The 22,080-nt window shown below is 33.2% G+C and overlaps 1 protein-coding gene across 2 annotated transcripts in view; it reads left to right on the forward strand.

Annotated features, from left to right (window-relative positions):
- RTTN (rotatin) overlaps window positions 1–22,080 on the forward strand; it is an 88,939-nt gene that overhangs the window by 63,646 nt on the left and 3,213 nt on the right. For both annotated transcript variants that reach the window (XM_035550607.2, XM_035550608.2), the window contains 12 exons: window positions 4,193–4,304; window positions 4,968–5,163; window positions 6,215–6,305; window positions 7,252–7,405; window positions 7,543–7,680; window positions 8,663–8,874; window positions 12,532–12,637; window positions 14,895–14,989; window positions 16,236–16,313; window positions 17,240–17,366; window positions 19,154–19,350; window positions 20,853–21,120. In XM_035550607.2, coding sequence (XP_035406500.1) covers window positions 4,193–4,304; window positions 4,968–5,163; window positions 6,215–6,305; window positions 7,252–7,405; window positions 7,543–7,680; window positions 8,663–8,874; window positions 12,532–12,637; window positions 14,895–14,989; window positions 16,236–16,313; window positions 17,240–17,366; window positions 19,154–19,350; window positions 20,853–21,120 — 1,774 coding nt within the window. The remainder of the gene's footprint in view (window positions 1–4,192; window positions 4,305–4,967; window positions 5,164–6,214; window positions 6,306–7,251; window positions 7,406–7,542; window positions 7,681–8,662; window positions 8,875–12,531; window positions 12,638–14,894; window positions 14,990–16,235; window positions 16,314–17,239; window positions 17,367–19,153; window positions 19,351–20,852; window positions 21,121–22,080) is intronic.

Below are 22,080 nucleotides of genomic sequence, written 5' to 3' on the forward strand. Positions count from 1 at the left end.
ATTATTAGCCTAGGGCACTTGTAAGTTTCCTAGTTAAAGAATGTTAGGGCTGTATCTTTACTTTGAAAGTAATTACTTTTGAACTAATTGCCCAGACATTTTTCTGTTACGCAAATGTACAGATATAACAAATACTTGTAAAACACACCAGGATACTGTATCATTGACTCAAACTGCTATGCCTAATTTTACTGTGGAAGGGGATCAAAAAATAAATAAATACAGAAAAGCCAGTACTGCAACTTTTTGTCTCAAAATGTTTCATAATTAACATTTTTCCTTCTTGTTTGACTCTATTATAAATGGATTTATGAAGAGCACTTCTACTATATTTTTAATACTTAGGAAAAATATATCTGAGTGTTAAGCTAAATTGTCTCTTTTGGATTTAGAAATTTTTTAGTGAACCTGCTTTTCATTTGTCTTACAAAAAAAACACAATAATAATAATAATAATAATAAAAACACAAATACCTTTGGGTCATTTTAAACACAAATATTCAAAGTTGAGTATTTGAAACTAAAATAAATGAAACTCCATGTAAATCAGGAAACACATGCTGCTTCATCTTAGATGAATGCTACTTAAAGGAAAAAAATGTTTTAATAGGAATCTCACGCTATTTACAAACAGTTGCTTCCTTTTTTTAATGAATAGGGTGTTACTTTCTTATTAAAGTTGAACAAATTTAAGTTTTTGTTCATTTGTTTTTACCTGAGGTGAAAGTTAAATTTCAGCAATTCTTCCTAATATTTGATCTACTTGAAGTTGTGCTTGAGTTCTCATAAAGAGTTAGTTCATTACAACAAGCTAGTGCAGCTTCTGTGGCTTAAGAAAAAAAACCAAAAAACTTGGAATCTACTAGGTCAAATTAATTTATATGTGTAAAGTAGCATCATAAATTAATGTAAAGGCTTTGTTCTGTATTTCCAACTAATTATACAAATCTGAAAGCATATTGAGGTATAGTAATTTGTATTAGTCCTCCAGATGTTGTAGACTTTACATTTAGTAGGATTACTTGACTGTCAAGATGGAAAGTGATTTTATTTCCATTTGTCCTACACATTCATTAACACTGTCAACTTTTTAACAGCTGTAAACTCGTTTGTGTAGACTGTTTCTTGCCTATAAAAAAAACATTGACATGCTGGATAGATAAGAGTTGCAGAGGTCTCGTATTTCAATGCAAGTTGAAGAGAGAGGAAAGACAAAGGAAGGGAATGGAGGCTAAATATAAACTGAATTTCAGAGCGCAGTTAATGACTATGAAGTGTCTGTCTAGTAAAGTTCGGAAATATTTCTTTAAAATAACATGATTTGAAATAAGGCACTTGCAGTTTATTTCTAAAACTTCAGATTTTACCTTCCTACAGATTGGCCTAAAGCTTTCCATTTTGATAAATGAGGAAAAGAAACATATTTATGTAGTCATTACCAAAAGTTTAAAGAAGTTTCTTCTGTTGATGGTACCAGGAGCACATAATCATTCCAAGCCCACTAGATGGCAAGCTTTCCCTATCGTAGTTGAAAGGGAGTCTTCAGGTTCTATTGCAGGGAAAAGCGTTCGTGTATGATACAGATTTGGTGACAACAGCCACAAGTAATTGAGAGTTACCAGCTATCAAAACAAATAAAAATATTTATTTTGGAAGATATTTTCTGATATTTAATAAATTTTGAAGAAAAAATCTTTTAATTATGTCTATATTCATTGCATAAATGCTAGTTTAGGAAGATAAAACTGTTTTTTGTTTCAATAAGCCACATCCAGAAGATTTTTATGGAAGCCAGCTTGCTTGAATTCTATGAAAACAAAAGGAGTATTATTATTCTATAAATTCTATGAACAGAAAAGAATTATTTTTTTATTATTATTTTTTAATATATTTGAAAACAGTTCTGACATAAAAAGACAGTATTAGTTTTCTGTTTTCAGTTTTAATATAATCTAAGCTATCCACTAACAAAGTCTGACTTCACGCAGTGTTCACATGACCCTAAGTCAAAATAGTATCTGAATTTTTTTTGGACTCATTGTTTTTCCTTATCCCTAATGTTTTTCCTCAAATCTGCAAAAATTAAAAATGTGAAAATTGAAAAACAAATACACTAAATAACAGAAATTATTATTATTATTTTACTTTAGTCTGTAAAATAGTCTGTCAAAGGTCTTGCAGAGGCTATAAGTACAATTTTGCACATTTTATAGAGTGAAGAAATGGCAGTGTGGGAATGAAATCAATGATTCAAGGTCACATAAAAGACAGCAGGAGAGCTGGATTGCTTGTACATTGATACATGCTGTATTTAGTGTCTTTAAGGTCTTGGTGAATTACAGTGAATTTTGTCAAATTTATTTTTCTGTAAACTGTACTGTGGATGTTGCAAGCAGTCTGATTCTGAGAAAATAATACGTCTTTGACTTCTATAAAATGTATAGTTTAAACATTAATTCAAGTTATTACAGAAAACTTGCTTTAACTAGTATGTTTGTTTTATGTTTAGTATGTATGATTGGTTGAGAACAGCAGTCAGCATGGACATACCAACGTATTTCACACTAGGGATGTTTTTTGGCCAGGGCTGCTTTGCAGAATGAACAGTTACTTAAAAACTTGAGCTGTGGTGCAGATACAAACATTTCCCAGATAGCCAAGTTACGGCCAATCTTTTCTATGAAATCTTCCTATTTTATAAAAAAGTGTACTTTATTTTCTGAATCTGTGATTACCAGAGAGCTGTACAGTTAAGTGATTTAAAGGTTTGAAAAGAGAATTAGTCACTACATGCCTTCTAAAGCAGTGCCAGCAGGATTTGTATCCTGGAGGTTAAAAAAGTTTGCTGAAAGTGTTCAGACAATTTTGCAAGATGCAAAAAGAATTTATTGTGCAATGTAGGTGATGTTATTTATTAACATGTGAAGGCCTTTATGAGTTCATAATAATATCTTTAAGATGACTCTATATAGTAGTAACTTCTTTCAGGATTTTACATGTTGCAGAAGTGGACTGTTGGAGGTTGCATTTGTACTTTTCAAGAAAGATTTGTCATTTATTAGAATACTTGTAATTGCAGTGCTAAATGCATACGGAATTTGTCACAAGTCAAGGTGGATTGATTTAATATAATAATCATTTTCAAGAATGATTTAAATCTGAAGTTATGAAGCTTTAAATAATTCATTTCAAATGGCAAATAATGCTCTTTTTAGTTGTATATCTAAACAAAGTTTGAATTTGAATTGGTTGGTGCAATTTGGTACTGCTTTTTGCTAACAAGAAAAATACTCTGTCAGGCAAGTCCTAGTCCCCCAAATATATGTAAATCATGGTTTTCAGACATGCATCACAAATCTTACTGTAGCTTCAGTGTCACAGTGTTACACTGAGAAATATTTGAGACTGTAGGATGGAATGTAGTAGGACAGAGAAAAATGGGGGAGAGAACAGAGCTGTAACATGGAGGTAGCTACCTTTTGCTCAGACAGGGACTGTGGTCTCAAGGAAAAAAAATGTGCTGATAGAATTATAGAATGGTTTGGATTGGAAGGGACCTTAAAAATCATCTAGTTCCACCCCTCTCTGCCAAGAGCAGTTTGCTCAAAGCCCTGTAGAAGCCTGACAACATTTGGCAGTGATGGTGCATGGGGCAGTGGGGTTAAACCTTCCAAAGGATGAGAAAATACTATATAGAGAGTTCCAGTAGCTCAAAGTGCTTCTAGAAAATCAAAGCCAAACCTGGAAAGAAGTAACCTAGCTGCAAGAATACAATGGGTAGGAAGAATAATTTCTGATTTCCTTTTCCCCACCCTTTATTTATTTATTTATTTATTTTGATGCAAATATAGATTGAATCACTTATATGGATGGGGAAAAAAGAAAGAGATGAAGAGGAGAAATTTCCACTACCATGGACATTGATCAGTTTTTAACTGAAATGTTTCAGGCTGTTTGTATTGCTTATCTTTCAATAGTTTCAATCATTGGATGCATATAAATATAGATTTTTTGGTGTATATTAATACATTTATATATAAAAATACATATATATATATGTAAAACTGTAATCAAATAGATTTTGACCGTGATCAATTTTTAAAACTTTTGTTTCTTTGTATAAGCAAAATGTAAATGGAAGTCTGCTCTATCAAAGCTGCAATCAACTAGTTTCCTTTTTATGGCTTTCTAGATTCTATCTGCATCACAGTCACTGGAAAGTGTTACTGAGCTTCAGTCAACAGTCCCAACAAATTCAACCAATTTCATTCCTGAAACTGCAGTTAGTCGGCTTACGGCACAAGGTGAGTCAAACTTTGAGTTTTAATACGTAATGATTGCTGCTTAGCCTACCAATATTCCAGTATTTGTAAATAAGTATAAAGCTTGTGTATTACTGGAACATACACCATTGATGTTTCTAATGGTTATATTAGAAGACAAGCATGAAATATCATCTTTAAAAGGAAATAGGGTGACTTAGATTTGACAGAAGTAGGCTGTCTTACAGTCACCCTTTTAAAACATTTGATTTTGATAAAGCTGTTATATACATAACATGCATGTGCATACACACAGAAAAAGCTTTGTGTGTGTTTAAATACAGTTGTAAAGTGATAAAATGTATATAATGTAAATAAGCTTATGGATATAATAAGATATATATAATATATAGATAGATTTTAAAAACATTGTTAAGGAAAGAATTGAAAACAAAATTTTTATAATTCCAAATTTAGCATTTATCTTTTACAATTATTGATGCTCTGTACAAAGAACATTTTGTTTCAGAGCTATTTTAAATAACACTTTCCTGTATTTGATGTTTTTTGCGCTCCAAAATATACTGTTCTAAGTATAAAAGAAACCTGGATATTTTCTGAAAAATAGAAATCCAGTTATTTTCTGTAACTACTCTACATCATTTTGTATCTTTTGTTTGTTTGTTTTGTTTAAACACCTTTTAGGTCGAAGTGATACTACCACAACAGCATCTCCAAGTCAACATGATTCTGTCACATCTGTTATGTCTAAACAATGTGCTGTAGTCACACCTGCACTTTTGTCAGCTGTTTGCAGCCTTCTGCATAATCTGATGATTGTTACACCAAAAGATACTGGAATTGCTCTTCAACAAGTACATTTGCTAACAGCTCTCAGCAGGTATGAGATCAATAACTGCTGAACTACAGACAAAGTGTAGTAATGTAATAGCGGTGAAAAGTTTGAAATGAGATCTATGGTTATGGCAAAATTGTTAAAGTTATTGATCAATTCTTGCTTCTGCAGTGTTGGTTTTTTTTTAATTTTTTTTTTTTTTTGACATACAACCAATACAAGAATTTGGATTTTTTTTTTCATAGGAGAGGTAGTCATATTGGTGATACCATTTGTGGTGTGTAGTTTCTGCAGGACTACTGTGTACTGGTCGTGTGATGTTTGGTCTAGATGACCATTGAGTCACCTTTTTTTTCTCTTTTTAACACAGTGGTATTTGATATAGTCAGAGCATATTGAATATTGATCTGACAGAATTGCAGATCATTTTGATTAATTTTATAATTTTCTAGTTTTAATTAAATAAAACTATATTTTGAGGGTGAGCCAAGGCCTGTTGCATTAAAAGAGCGTAAGCAATGCTTGACATCTTTGGGAAAGATCAGAGACTGTAGTGGGATACTTTTGTTTGCTTGTTTTATTTTTATTTTTATTTTTGTTTCTATTTTTTTAAATAAGGAACATCTGCAAAATAATCTTCAGATTGTATTCCGTGTTTTTACTTGCATCATAATAAATTCTTTCATCTGCAGACAGTGCTTGGAAATCCTAAAGTGCAGCATATTTTTTTTAAAGTCTTTAAAGAGCTTTTGCAGTTGATCTTCATACGGCAATTAAGGAAAAATCTTGTCTGAATACAGTTTATACTATTACAGAGCTGTTTATTGTTACACAAGAAAGAAAATAAGCAATCAAATGTAAAGAATTTTAACCAGTGAAATAATAGCAATAGGAATTTATGCTAGCTATTCTGGAACAGCTTAATGCTACAATGGTTGCTATTGCACTAGATATATTAAAAAAAAAAAAAAGACTATTTTAAGAAAATACATAATTTATTTTTGCTCTGTTTAAAATGTTCTCAGATGTAGGGTGTTAAGTTAGTAGGATGTTTAATTACTTAAGTATATTTCTAACCATCTTGATTTTATTTTAGTCTTGTAAGTGCTAATCTGGTTGAGAGATATATCTTGGAATTGAAAGCTCCACTGGGTCATCCATGTCATACAGAACATGTAAAAGCTCAGGTTAGAGATGTACTCGTTACTATTTTTTTAATTATGAAATTAGTTATGTTTGTTATCTGTATTTCTTAACATATGCCAGACATATTGCCATAGGCTATATTCATATGAATCTGTGTTTTTGAAAAGGTTTAAGAGAAAATACAGTACTATGTTCAGCATAGAAAAAATAATTTCTGTATTAGAACAATACCTATAACCATCAAACAACTGAAAACCAATTTTGTATTTTTAAAACACATTGAATTGAGCAGTTACAATAAATGTGTAATAGAATTTCTTTGTACAGAATTGAAGTGTGAGACAGATGCAGTTACTGACACTTATTTTCTGTGACAAATCTGGCAGCTTTGCTTTGGCTCCAGTCCTGCAGACACTTGCATAGTTCTCAGCTAATTCTGATGTATGCAAAATGTATAAGGGTTGTTGCTAACAGAACTACTTTTGTCTCAAATTTAACTTAGCAAAATATTTAGTTCAAAGGCAGATACCCATGTCATTAAGAAAAAGTGTTCCTGGCAGATATAGTGCAGATATAGTGAAAAGTGTTCCTGCAAAAAATTATTATTTTTTTTAAGCTTCAAACTGAGTTTCTGTTTTCAGGAAATATACATATGTTTGTCAATATTATTGACCATTCTAATGTTTTTGTTTATGAGCTTCAAGAGAATATCATGCTGTACACATAATGAAAGTCATGTCTTTCTCACAGGGAAGTTTATTCTTTGTCACTAGAAAGTTGATTACACACATGTTTCAAGACTAGGAATTTTGTTTCATCTACTACAGTACATATTAGGAGAACAATTTTTAGTTTGCATCCTGTTTTTTCTTTCAAGTGGTATATATTCATTCAAAAAGTTATAAATCAATTGAGTTAATGTATTAAAAAATACGGAAGGTGCAAATGTATGGCTTTTATTTCATATATTTTAAAAATATTTAACAGGTACTATTGCTACTTCAATACTTATCATCTGTGTCCAGGCTTCTGAAATCATGTTTACTAGTGGACTCTCAGCTTGTAATCCAGGATGAACTGTTGAAACCTCTCTTGGGAAATACCTTCGCTATTCTCTCCATTCGCTGTAAAGATGGGCTAGGTAAATAAAGAACTTTGTTTCCAGTATAGCCAAATAGCAGCAGGTCTTTATTTAAGCATAATTTAAAGTTGTCACTTCAGCTATCCAGATTTGTATGCATGTGTAAATAATTTGATTTTTCTGTATTATCTTTGCAGATACTGAGTTAACATCTGTACTTCGTGACACATGGGTAGACCTCTTCAACCTTCTAACTACATTATTGTGGAAGAATAGCCAAATATCTTTTCCATTTGTGACAGCAGCTCTTGCAAATCACTGTACAGCCATAATTGGTAATAACTATTTCTGGATGAGTTTTAACCTGGTAACTAATAAAATAATTAAATAAATAGAAGAGGCATACCTCTTTAGATGCTACGAAATGATTGTCAATGGTATATCCAAAATTACAAACATAAATGTACACAGAAAGTTTGACTGACTTTTTCAAATGAACTTTTTTTATCTCTTCCTTATACCATCAGATTAATTTTTGAACTGCAATATAAATTCACAAATCTTGTTTTTATATGTGGGGTAGTGATTCTAGCTGTAAATCTCAACCAAGTACAGCAAATAGAGCCTGAAATGATCCCTTAGCACTTTTTTATTTTCCCTGTGTATGTATTTTTGTTTTATCTTACACAAAAGGAAAGCAAAAAGTTTTAAAATAAGCTAAGGGATACAGCAATTCAAGATTATTATACAGGTGGTTTGTGGGTGGGTATTTTTCTTTTTTTTTTTTTTTTTAATTATTCCTCTGTTAATTACTTGCTTAGTGAGGGCTCCAAGGTCACCAAGATTCTCTAATATGTTTAGAGAAACCCAAGTATGAGCATCATTCAAGCTTGTGATTTCTACCAGGTGTATGTTAAATGATGGGGGTAAACTCAAATCCAATTTCACATAAAGCAGCTGATGAGTACTGTCAGTACTATAATGTAAGCTTTTGAATAAAATGAGGAGAGTTCAGAAAATTGTAAAACAAATGACTTAGCAAATGGCAATTGCTTTTTTTTTTTTTTTTTTTTACTTTATAATCCAGTTAATGCAGGACAATTAATTCATTCAAACTACTAGAGCAAACTTTTTTTCTTAGACTTAGTATCAAAAAGACTTACTGTCAAAATACGTAGAATTTGTAGAATTCCTTATGTAGTACACTAATATAGCAGCTTCTTGGCTAGTACTTTCTTTGATAAGTTTCTAAGTTCTGAAGCATTTAAGTGTTACTTAGAATGAAATATAAAAATCTTTTTTTATTTAACCTTTCAGATAACATTTGTGATTGTGTTCATCTGTCAACCACATATCCTGCTTTATTTATGGCTGGTTTACAGTTCCTCTCTGTCCTTTTGAGTGAGGAAGGAAGACGACAGCTCCAAGATAAACAGAGTATATGTCAGAACTCAACTGTTAGCTTTCTTTTAGATCATGTTGGAGGATGTCAAACATCAGTAATTCAACTTACTGAATTAATTATTCAGGTATTTAAAGTTTAATAATGTGATTGTGGGATATATTTTTGCTTTTTTGTACTTTGTTAAAGGAATGTTGTTGTCTAATGAAAAACCAGTTTATTCCAGTTATGAACTGAGACATCTTTCACCTGAGATATCTATTACACTCATTTTTGAAATTCATGTAATAAGTTAGAGAAATTGCAAAGAAGCCACTCCTAGGAAGTTCTTTGGCCATTACTTTTATGGAACAACAGCATGGGATGAAGTCTTATGTAGGGAAGATGATATTTCTTGTATAGAATATGTCTGTCAAATACTGATATGGTGTTCTATCTTCGTGTTCTTCCAAAAATTAAATGAGATTTTAAGGTTCAAGCTGTAATTATCCCCATTGTAAATCACAGCATCATTGTTCTTAACAAACTCTTTGTAAAAATTGTGAATCAGAATAAACCAGTAAGCCCTTCAGTTCATTCCCAGATAATGTAAGAGCAATATTGTGCTTAAATACACTTAATATTACTGTATTTTTCCAAACTAGTTTTAAGTCATCTGGGTAGCATATTTTCATTAAGTCTCTCAGGAACTTGTGGCCTAGCATAATATATATTGGTGACAAGATGTTTATTAAGATACTCATTCTGAATATTCTCTTTCCTACAGTAATCTCATTATTTTTATTTATACTTTTTTTGTACTGCCCAGAATAACAGTCTGTAAATAAATGGAGGTAAAAATTAAAATCTTCCATTACTTAGCAATAACACAAGTTGTATATGAAATTTATGTCCATCTTCCCTCACATCATCAATTCTGTCTCTGTACTCATTGTCCTTTAAAATATGCGCAGTTTGTCACTGTAACAATAACATTGATCCGTGAGTAAACATACTAAAACGTTTGCTGAAACTGAAACACTTCCATTTACCAATGCTTTTTGTTTGTTTGTTTGTTTGCTTGTTTTTGTTTTTTATATAGTCCAGTAGTGTTTGACTACAAGACACAAGTTTCATAAAACCTAACGTAACTCTCAATTTCTAGTGTTCTGGAGTCACTTTCTTAACTTTTTTTTATCATCACGTTTAGACCTATTTTGCTATGTAAAATATTGTGTGTTGAGTATGTATCAATTGATATGTATTTATGATACATAGTGTGACCAAAATAATGCTGTCTTAGTATCATCTCATCTGCTCTCTTCCTATGGTTGCTGAATTCTTGTAGAATAACCTCAAATAAGAGCTGAAAAGATAACCCGTTCTTATATTACATGAAGGGGTATATATCTGCTATGATCCTCAAAAAGAACAGAATTAGGAAAGAAGCAGCTTCAGTTTTCTGAAGAGCAGAGAATATACATTTTAGTTACATTTACTCGTTTATTTTTCACATGGTGGTCGTTGAGAAACAGTTGAAATAGGAGGCTATAGTATGTAAGGTAAGCTATTAATATAATCAGTGACGGTAAATACGGTCAAAGAGAAACACTCAAGCAAATAATTAACTAACATAAAAAAGGATGTGAATGGGAATTTTTAAGCAATCAGTTACCTCCATTAAACATCCTAACTACATAAAATCTACAAAATGGATTATATACAATGGCAAATGGTCACTTAAGTCTGCAAGTGTGACCAGGTACTAAATTAATACGCTTTACTAAATTGGTTGTATGCAGTAAACACACCTACAGACTTTGAAAGGCCTTGGTACTTTTGTGTATTTAAACTTTAACCTTTATATATGCGTTTTCAAGGTTAGAAATAAAAGTAATAAGAAAACCATAATGTATACATAAAATCTCAAGTTTAGATCCTACTCTTTTTCTGAATATAAAACTTACAATATTTTGTAAAGCATGTAATCTCCCCTTCAACTAACTTAGTGGGTGCAGACTAACATAGCTAGATCTGCTGAAGATTTAAAGGACATCTTAAACTTATTAATCATAACTTACAAAAAAATTGAAGGTGTCCATTCTCATTTTAATGCCATAATATTAATAAGCTAAAACCACAGGATGTGCTATTTGAAGGTGTTATGAGTTTACATATAGCTGTTTTTTCCACTCATCTAGTAGGTAGTCATCAATTAATTATTAATTATTTGTGTTCCCTATGATTGACATAAATTATCCTTTTTATTATAATCTGCAAATCTTAATTGCAGAGTAAGGAAAATAAAAAAAAAAAAAGAATATGCTTCAAAAAAGGATGGACTTTTTGCTAGATTTTAGGGTAAAATTTAGAAAATAGACAAAATGGAAACTTAAAAAAATATATATAAACGTATATATATATGTATATATACACAAATGTAGTACAACCAAGCATAGTTATTTAATCAGTTCTAACTGACCACATAGTATTTTAATCAAAGGAAAACACCCAAGAGACTGATGGGGAAATACGTTTTGTTGTTTGATTTTTGTTTTGTTGTGTTTTGTTGTTTTATTTGTGTTTTGTTTCATTTTTACTTAATGATTATAATATTCATTTAAAAATATATATAAACAAGTAGCAATTTAACAGGCTGAAAGGTTCTGAATGACTAAATCACAGAAGTCCCATGTCCATGCTTTGTTGATCTAATTTTCTGTCAGTTGTCTAGATTGAATTGTCTTCTTTTTCAAGTCATTAACATACTAGTCCTTATCTCTTGACATTTTTAGTTCTGTGGTGGCACTGAACACATCAGTAAGTGATAACTCTAGGGCAAACACTGATATTTTATTGCATCTTAAAATTTGAAAAATATATTAGGCAATTACTAGTTAGAGGACAGAGGCCAGTAAGAGGTTGAATATGTGATGTACGTGTAGCAGTGTAAAATTTAGGTAGTCCTATGGCTAGGTACTTACAAGATTTCTGTCTGAAGTAAGCTTTTATTTGGATGCTGCATTTTAGGCTAACTTCAAAGTATATTTTTCCTTTGCCATAATCCAGCATCAGTTCCAACTTTACTATATTCTTCTGATTACAGTATATACCATTTTCATTTGCATGGGAAACATATTTTTGGGGAAAATTGCTAGACAGATAAAATTCTCCAGTAGATAATACATAAAGCACAGACAGCTCTCAGTCTTTTAAGTCTCTTGTTATATGACTCCAAATATATTCCTTTGAAAGTATAGACTTTATATTTACATTATTAGAAATGTGAGGTAATCACAAAGACAAAGATAAGGGGTGCAAAAATAAGCTGCCATTTTTATCCTGTTGGAAGAGTATTTTAAAATTATCTGGGTCAATGATATTTTTACTCTAATTTCACTGATATGTAATGTTCCTTCTCATTCTGTTGAAGGGAAGTCAAATTGCACTGAAGTATGTCAGTAAGTTGTCTGTAATAGTATTCCTGAATATTAGAAATGGTCTGTGGAATGCCAGTATCGAGGCTTTAGGAAAGTAGCATGTTAAGAAAAGAATAAAAGGAGGGGGCTCAGAAATATTTTCCCTTTCCATCACTCTCTCATCTCTTTTACGTAGAGAAAATAACGAAACACTTCAATGTAAATAAACTATAAACATGAATGTAGAGAAGGGAGAATTCCAGACAGGAATATAGTGGTGAATCATCAGAATGAGCATATAGACTCTGGTAACATACTTATGATATGAATACTACTTTTAATGTGTTCACTTTTTCATTATGGTGATGAAATTGCTTTATTTGTAGGTCTGTGAAAGGAAATCTTCAAAAGATGTGCTGAAGGAAGTTGCTGTAAGTGCATTGCTATCTCTGTTGGCTGTCAGCAAAAATGCCCAGAAATGTGCTTTAGAAGGTGAGCATTTAAAAATGTATGTTAAATGCTTTATAAATCAAATTTCACAGTTTTTAAATTATAATGTCCTTTGTCAAAATAAAAGACCTAGTTTTCAGAGGCATTTTTTGCATATTTTAATGGAGAAATTTTATTAATAATTAAAACTTTCAGCTACAGATAATATTTTGTTTTGTCCTGTCCAAAAATTCATGGTTAAAAAATTGTTATATGTTAGAATGAGAAGTGCTGTGAGCTTTTACAGCTAGCAGCATATCCATCCATTCAAAACTGGAGGTGTCTTCACACTAGGAGTGTCTTAAAGAATAGGAGTGTCTTAAAGAATTCTTCCATTTCTTATTTCACTTTATGCCAATAGAAGTTTGTTGGTGAAGGCATGCCCTGTGTTCTCAGTTCTGCCCATACCTAGACAACAAAATACTTTTTCGGTTTCATTCTTTTGTGCCGCTTTGTTTCTTTCTTCCCATTTTGCAGTTTAAATAGAACCTTCTCTTGCAGTGCAACATCTTCCATGCCTAAGGTTTTTACAGTCATAAAACAAACACCTCTAAAAAGAGACTTTTTGAGTCTACCAGAATGCAGGGGAGACCAGTTAATTTGCATTTCTTTTGTACCGTACATTTAATATCTCTTGATCAGCACAAGTGTGTATTTTGTCCTGGGTGCTTTCTAGTTACTTCTATCTCTCTGTTGGTTTGTTGGTCCTTTAAACCTAGATTGCACTGAAATAGCTTAGCTTAGCTTATATTTAAAGAAGATGTCTTAAGGACTTCTTTTAAATGTACAAATGCAAAGTCCTGTACCCGGAGAGCAGCAACAGTACAGCTTGACTGGGCAACTGAAAAGGACCTTGAGGTCTTGGTAGGCAGCAAGTTGAATGTGAGAAGACTGACAGCATAGCATCTTGAGCTGCAGTAGCAGGAGCACAGAGAGTAAATTGAGGGAAAGTATTATCTCCCTCTACTTAGCACTTGCTAGGCCAAATCAGGAATAATGTATCCAGATTTTTCCCAGTACAAGAAAGATATCATCAAACTGGAGCAAATTCAGTAGGTGGCCACCAAGGTGGTCTGGGTCTGGAGCCTTGGAGGAGAGACTGAGGCAATTGGCTTTGTTAAACCTGGACAAAATGAGGCTGTGATGGGGACCTAATAGCAACCTGCCAGTAGTATGTATGAGGTTGTGAAGAAGACAGATTTTCACAGTAGTGTGTGGTATTGAAAGATGAGAGACAATGGGCGTAAATTGGAATGAAAGAGATTCAGACTGTCCATAAAGCAAATTTTTCAGTTTGAGGGCAGTCAAGTAGTGGAACAGGTTGCCCAGACATATTACATAGCCTCTGTCCTTAAAGATTTTCAAGAGCTAACTGAATGAGGGGCCAAGTAAACCTTGTTTGATAGAGCTGATTGTGCTTTGATTAGGATGTTGGTCTACATGACCTCTGGAGGCTATCCTGTCCAACGTGAATTATCCCATGATGTAATGATCTTGTAATAACTTAAGGAACTCTAGATGCTAATAAATTAACATTTTTCACTTGGAGTCAATTGAACATTTGCCTTTCTTTGTCTCACCTTGGATATAGCAAAACTGTGGTGGGGAAAGACTTAAATGAGATAAATGCATGCCCTAACCTTTGAAGTTTTAGTCTTCTGTGCAGCATTGTTGAAAATAAGCTGAAGAATTGATCTGTTATCCTCTTCTTCCCAATTCATTTTCATATGCTAGCCTAACAGTCTCCATCTTTGACAACTGTCTGTCTTGTTTCAGCGACTTGTAACTAATACAGAGCTAGGAGTATTTTGAAAAAGATCATAAAAAGAATTCATCAAAAATCACCCTCCCCCTTCCATTTTATCAGTCCCTCCTGTGGACATTCCTCTCACAGGAATGTGTTGCAAGAGGACCTAAATATATTTTTGGTTCTTGAGATCATTCTACTAGACACAACCCATCTCAGGAACTGTAGTAGTTATTTTCTGATATAAAGATAATATAAGTTACAGAATTTGTAGAACTGAATCCTTAAATTTCAATTCAGGAGGGTAACAGGAATCAAGATCATTGCAAGCAAGATATTTTATGTTCCATAATGGCCATTGTCATATTGCCAGATGTTGTTAGTAACCCATCCTCTTAGTTTTTTTATTATTGTTTTCTTTTCAGTAGTTTTGAAACTTCATATTTTAAAGGGTATTTTGAATTCCTTTGATTATGAATGATTTTCTAAATATTAATGATTTTTGTCTTCCAGTTGACCTGGTTGACAATTGTATAGAACAGATGAAACATATTCATGCACAGCTGAATTTGGATTCTCTAAAGCCTGGGAAAGCACAGAGAAAAAAGGTAACACAAAACAAACAAACAAACAAAAACAACTAGCCAAACAAACAAAACCCACCCTGACATAATATGGCACTTCTCAGCCCCTTTTTTTTTTTCATTGACATGGATACTGTTGGTAGCTGTCACAGGTGAGTCAGAGCAAATGACAACTTGTGGTGGTTCTGGATAATAGGGCTTCTTTAAGAGTCCCTGAGTATGGAGCTTTTGCAAACTTGATTATTTCATCAGCTTGCTCTCACACCCAGAGTTATGTTCTTGAAGGAACTTCTTTGAATTAGCATCTTGTTTATTTAAAAATGAGACACACCAGTCATAAATGTGTTTGTAATAATGACGTATATATTTCTTTTGTTTTGACTGTCAACAATTTTACGTGGTATGATTTATAAGTAAGCATTGTTTCTTCACCATATTGGAGACTAAGCGTGAATCCTACTTTACCTCTTTTTTCCTTTATACTTAATAAAACAGAAATAGTCTTCTGGATTGAACAAGCTTACTGGAATTAGATCATCTTTCAGAAGTGGTTTTGTGTATCAACCTTGTAGAAGTTAGAGGTCAGCCATCATTAGTCTTTTAGCGTCAGAGCAGTACCATGAGGATAGATATTTTGTTCACTTGAATACTTTAATGTCTGTATAGTACCTCACTGTCCAAAGGTCCGTATTTATCTTTGTACTATTCTTATCAGGTTGGAAACTTTCCTGTGTTAAGGATAGGGAGCTAAGACAGAGGGAATATAAGGATGTATTGGTCTGACCAAATACAGAGATCTGCAAAATAGAGTTGGTTTATCCTTGTTTTTATCCTTGTTTTATCTTGTTTAGGGAAGAAAAATAGGTTCTTTTAGGAAGTGATTCATCTGACTTTTTTTTAGATGTCTTCTTTAGGATGGAACAAATCAAACACAGAAAGCGTTCCCTCCAATTCTACATTAGTTGTAACAGAAATGGAGCTCTACATTACAGATCTCTGCATTTGGCCGGGTCAGTTCCCCTAGAATTAATGTGAGTTATAAAGAGACAGGAGGAGGCATCCAAGTAACTTGCTGTAAATGTCTTTAGTAAAAGTGTTTTAAGATAGCTGAGATTAATCTGACCTGAAATCAGAAGGAAACTCTGTGGAAGATATGTGACCTGAACATTGATACCTTAGATTTGCACCACTCCATTGAAATATGTTTCCTTCATTGCACAAAATGAATTCTGTTTGTGTTGGTGATCTTCAAGTATTTTTCTCTAAATAGGAGGATAGCCTTAACAAGCAGTTAAGATGTGCTATGCAGCTCCTTAGAAACTGCCTCTTTCAGAATGAAGAATGCAAAGTAAGTAATTCCTTCCAGAAGTGCCCCTCTTGAAGGCATGTGTTAGTCCCCTTTTTGTATACAGAACACCATGTAAATTATGGGCCTGCATCAGCCATTTGCTTATCCCTAAGGTTCCCATATACCAGTGCTTGGCTACACTGATGCAACTTTTCCTTTCTAGAATCAAGAACTTTACCTTTACACAAAGGAAAAAAAATAGATGAGATTATTGTTGAACATTTTTCCTGTTTTCATCAAGGATCTGCAGAGACATTTTCTTGAAGGAAAGAAGGACGTTGTTAATAATTAAAGTTTTCTATTATTTGCTCTGTAGAACTGCATTCTTCTATTTCCATGCTTTTTGACTTCCAATTAGTTTAATTGGAGTAGAATAAAACTGTAGAATAGGTAGCTCTTCAGCAATCACAGCTGAGGTGAATAAATCTTTACTTTAATCTGCATGTCTCTCAGTAATTAAAACATTTTACAGTGGTTCTAGACAAGTTTGGCTTACTGATGTAATTCTCCAGAGCACTAAATTTAATTGCTAGCAAATAATATTCAGTAACCATATATTACGAAGCTGAACTGAAACAAAAATATGGATATATAACAGAGAACTTGCTGCCAAAATATTTTAATACTAAGAGATGCTATAATACTATATGGTTTATAAAGTGTAGGCATATATATCACTAAAAATAATTTCAAGGTATTCACTGAAGAAGTTAAAGTATGAACAACTGAACAATGTAAATGCTATAAATGTCTTGTTGGAATCATGGATCTTTCATTAATGTTGTGGGGTTTTGCTTCTCTCTGTTCAGTCCTTTAAGCCAAACTAATGGGACTCAAGAAGATAAAAAGTATGCTTTTCTCACTTTGTTTATACTTCAAAGTATTTAATAATATAGTAGTTTTCATTCTTCCTCATGTTCTCATAGATGGCAGCACTTAAAGTTCATCTTGTTCCTGTTCTGAATTTGCTATGGCCATGGTTTTTAATAGATGACTCCTCAATGGAAATTGCTCTGCATTTGCTTTGTGTCTACACTGCAAACTATCCTGCAGGTATGAGAGTCACACTGTGATGTAATACATCAACATATTTTGAAAGAATATAATTAGGATAGCATTTAAAAAAAAAAAAAAAAAGGAAAGGAAAGAAAAAAGCATAAAAGGAAAAGAATGTCAATTTCTACTATAACAGCAGAGTATAAAAGCACTGGTCTGGTCCATCAAAGTACATCAACAGTTTTGATTTTAATGCATTCAAGACTTTTGCTCAGATCCCATTTCACTCTGTTGGTTTTAACAAGAATATAATTGTGTTAAAGTATTAAATAACATTTAATTCAAACCATATTTGAGGGTTACTCTGAAAGTCCTACCAAACTGAATAGTATACTGTAGAAATACAACTTTGGGAATTGTATCGTAGAGAACAGTATATCAGTACTTTATACACTTTGTATCTAAGCCCTTATTGAGAAGATTCTGGTTTTGAATTATTCAATATTCTAATTTGATTCCATGTTATATTTCTTCTATTTATATATTGGGCTCAGTTAACTTGTGTTTGATGAAAGTATATTTTGTGTAAAGATTTTTTTCTTCATTTGAGGAAATTCTCAGAGTAATTATCCCCGCTACTAGAAGCCTCATTCCATATCCTGGTTTATTGACTCAGATAACAATTTGCTTGTGGCTTGAAGAGAGCCATATAAGTATGTTGTTTTCTCCCTATCAACACACCTTTAAGAATTAGCTTAGTTAAAATATACTAACTGAACATATCTGAACATTTTTACAGTTTTTTTAAGTTCTTTTTAAGTTAATGTCTCCAGACCTCAAAGCAGTTTGTAATGTACTTTTTCGTAATGAGGTATTGTTGTTTTTTGTTTTTAATATGGATTTAAGAAATACATGCGTATATTAGCCACCCACAGGATATAGAATTAAAAGCAGGGAATATAAGGCTCTGTGATATACCGGAAATCATGCTTAAAGTTCTGATGGTCTTTCTTGTTCCTCTGCCTCCGGGCTGTATTTGTATTTTTCTTGCTAATAAGGTTTTGGATAAATAATGTTTTCTCTTTCTGTTCATAGTTGTTGAGGTGACCCAAACTTACTTATCTACTTTGAGCTCATTAACCGCTTTCCTTTAGTGCAGTCAAATAAATGATGCAGATGTTTGTAATGGTTAAAGACTGTTTTGTTTTTATTTGCTTTTGCCATGTAAATAATTAACCACAGTTGCAGTTGGCAAATACCACTAAATTAAAATGTATACATGCACATTCATGCATAAACATTGTATTGGCAACTTACTTGTTCCCTGCTGCTGTGCTAATTTGAGCTTGTAGTCCTGTAGCATAGTATTTTGCTTGGTACTGTGGTACAAAGTAATGGTAGCTGCGGACAACACTCATTTCTCAGAAAAGTACTTTAAGAAAATAAAAGTTTCAACGTACACAGGCACGATTTGTGAACCAGTTTCAGAAGGTCACTTTGGATTCTTATGACACATAATTTTTTAATGCCTTGGATATAATGTACCAGGATACATTCCGAGACAGAACAATGACTTTTTTTAACAGCAGAATAAACTCTTAGATTCTAGAACAGTAGACTGCTATTCCTGTAAAGTGCTCCATTTGAGTCACTTTTCTATTCAAAGCACATCCCATTGACTTCACTATGGTTCAAAGGAATTAAAAAACAAAACAAAAAACCACTCCTTGTGTGTCAAAAAGTCAAAAAGCTTGATCTTTGAGCTGTTAAGCCACTCTTTAGATAGATTTTTTTTTTAATATATATGTACATTCCTCATCTGATAAATGTTTGATTTCCTTAAGGTTGTACTTCACTTTGTTGGGTCAGTGGTGGACAGTCATCACTTTCTGTACGAAGTGCAGCTGGCAATTCATTAATGTATAACATCTTGAAATTGGCTTCCCAAGTATCAAATGATAACAGCCCACTTCAGCAGGTGGTCTTCAATCTTCTTTCTAACCTTGCTTTGTCTCATGACTGTAAAGGCATTATTCAGAAGGTACGTAATATTTACTGATTTTTCACAATGTCATATACACACTTTCCTTTTCTTAATAAACCCTCATACTTCAATATGGAGTGTCTTGTGATCAAAGCTAAACTGTCCCATCTCTTTCAGCCTTTCCCCATGTGTGACATGCTCTAGTCCCTTAATCGTCTTTGTGGCCCATTGTTGGACTCTCCTCATGTCTCTCGTGTGCTGGGTGAGGGGCAGAATTGGTACTCCAGTCTCACAATTACTGACTAGAGTGAAAGGATCACCTCTCCACCTGCTGGAAATATGTTGCCTAATGTAGCCCAGTATACCTTTAGCCTTGTTTGTGGAAAGGGCGCATTGCTGACTCATAGGATCATAGAATCGTTAAGGTCCAAGATCATCTGTTCCAACCATCCCCCTACCACCACTATTGCCCACTAAACCATGTCCCTAAGCATCACATCCAACCTTTCCTTAAACACCCCCTGGGGACACTGACTCCACCACCTCCCTGGGCAACTCATTCGGATGCCTAACCACTCTTACTGAGAATAAATTTCCCCTAATTTCCAACCTGAACTTCCCCTGGCGCAACTTTGAATCCATTCTGTCTAGTCCTATCTCTAGTAATCTGCAAGAAGAGGCCGACCCCCAGCTCCCCACACCTTCCTTTCAGGTACTTGTAGATAGTGATAAGGTCTCCCCTGAGCCTCTTCTCCAGACTAAACAACCCCAGTTCCCTCAGCTGCTCCTCGTAGGACTTGTGTTCCAGGCCCTTCACCAGCTTCGTAGCCCTTCTCTGGACACGCTTCAGAGCCTCGATGTCTTTCATGTTCAACTTGGTGTCCACCAGGACTCCCAGGTCCTTTTCTGCAAAGCTGCTTTTCAGCTGGATGGCCCCCAACACGTACTGGGTTTGTTCCTCCCTACATTCTTCTCCTTGTTGAACTTTGAGATACTTGTCAGCCCATTACTCCAGCTTGTTGAGGTCCCCCGGATGTCGATATGGCCCCCTGGCATATCAGACATTCCTCCCAGTGCCCCCTCATTGTCTGTGAAGGGGAGGATACTATACGTTTAACACTTGTTCATATAAGTAAGGAATCAAGAACACATTAGATAAATACTGCATCGATTCAGTTAAATTGTTTCTGGCTCGTTTGGGGGCAAAAACGCTAAGCACAAAGTAAAATGCTTATGCAGTGGTGGAAATTATACTTCAAATACATGTATTGTGTTGGTCCAACTTTTAAGTATCTACTACATAATTGATTACATATACCATATTAACTTTTTAACTAAGGTGTGGATTCTTTAAAGTATAAAGTTATATATAAAACAATATATAACACATACACGTTTATATATATTAAAATGTTTATATATTTATATATAAATAAAACTATATAAATAAAAACATTAGTACTAGGTTTTGATCAAGCATGCAGATTGGAAGGTCAAACATTAGTGAAGAAACCATGGAATACTATATATCCTAACATCTTTTTTCTTCCTTCTGACAGAGTAACTTCCTGCAGAACTTTTTGTCCCTTTCATTACCAAAAGGAAGTCATAAAAATCCTAGTAACATATGTATTCTTTGGCTAAAGCTGCTACTGAACATATCTTTTGGAGAAGATGGACAGCAAATGATTATGAAGATAAATTGTTTTATAGAACAGATCGTGGAAATGTGTAAAAACAAACACAAGAATAGCCAATATATAGCACTACTTATTCTACATAACATTTGTTTTAGTCCAGCAAATAAACCCAAAATATTAGCTAATGGTAAGTGCCTAAAGGGTATTTAAGCTATTAGAAAATGTTATATCTTCAAAAATACCATGTTTTCATTGTAATTTGGGTTGCTGACCAAGAACTTTATAGAAATGCCTTTCTAAATAATATTAAAATGATTTTCATAGAAGTTCTTATAGAACTGCTATTTTGTCGGAAATGCTCTTAAAAATAAGAATTTGTAACAAAAAGAAAAGCAAAACAAATTTGAAAAATATCATGAGACTGAACATTTGAATATAGTAATACAACATGAATTAAAGTATTTTTACAGTTTTCTCAAACAGCTAGTGTTTTAGAGGGAGATCAGATGAATTCCATGTGTCGTTGTCTGAAACAATGTATAATTATTTTTAAATATTTCTACCATGGGTTTTCATAACTTTGTTGGACAAAACCGTATTAGTTCCTGCAAATCATGGCTGTTGAGACAAACTTTTTTGTTTTGGCATGTGCTGAAACTATTTATAATAACAGTGAAGTTATGATCATGACGTATATGTTTAATGTAACAACATGGACAGAACTTTTCTCAGTTGCTTGTAAAGGGCATGTTTCTTTCTCCCATTTAATTGCAGAGAGAATGCTTCTGTCTTCCTTATAACTACTCAGCAGGTCTTTTATAGTGTCCATCCTTGTCATTTTTTCCCCTGCAATGCTGATTTGCTGCCTTAATTAAGCGTACATTATTCACATACATTATCTGTGAATTTTGTGAAGTGAACAATCTGACTTCAAGAGACTTGAAGGTTTCAGAGTCAGGCTAGAAAATTAAGGTGCCTCCTGTAGGGTTAAAATATTTCTCATCAGTTAAAAATCGCCTATGTAGTAATTACTATGGAAAATAGAAACATCTTAATTTCTATCCTGATATGGCTCAAGTTGTGGATACTGGGAGTTATAAAAAGGTTTTATGGCTTCCTCAGTTCCAGTGCATATCTGATGGCTGTG

This window comes from Cygnus atratus, chromosome 2 (assembly GCF_013377495.2).
Source record: "Cygnus atratus isolate AKBS03 ecotype Queensland, Australia chromosome 2, CAtr_DNAZoo_HiC_assembly, whole genome shotgun sequence".
Lineage (NCBI taxonomy): Eukaryota > Metazoa > Chordata > Aves > Anseriformes > Anatidae > Cygnus > Cygnus atratus.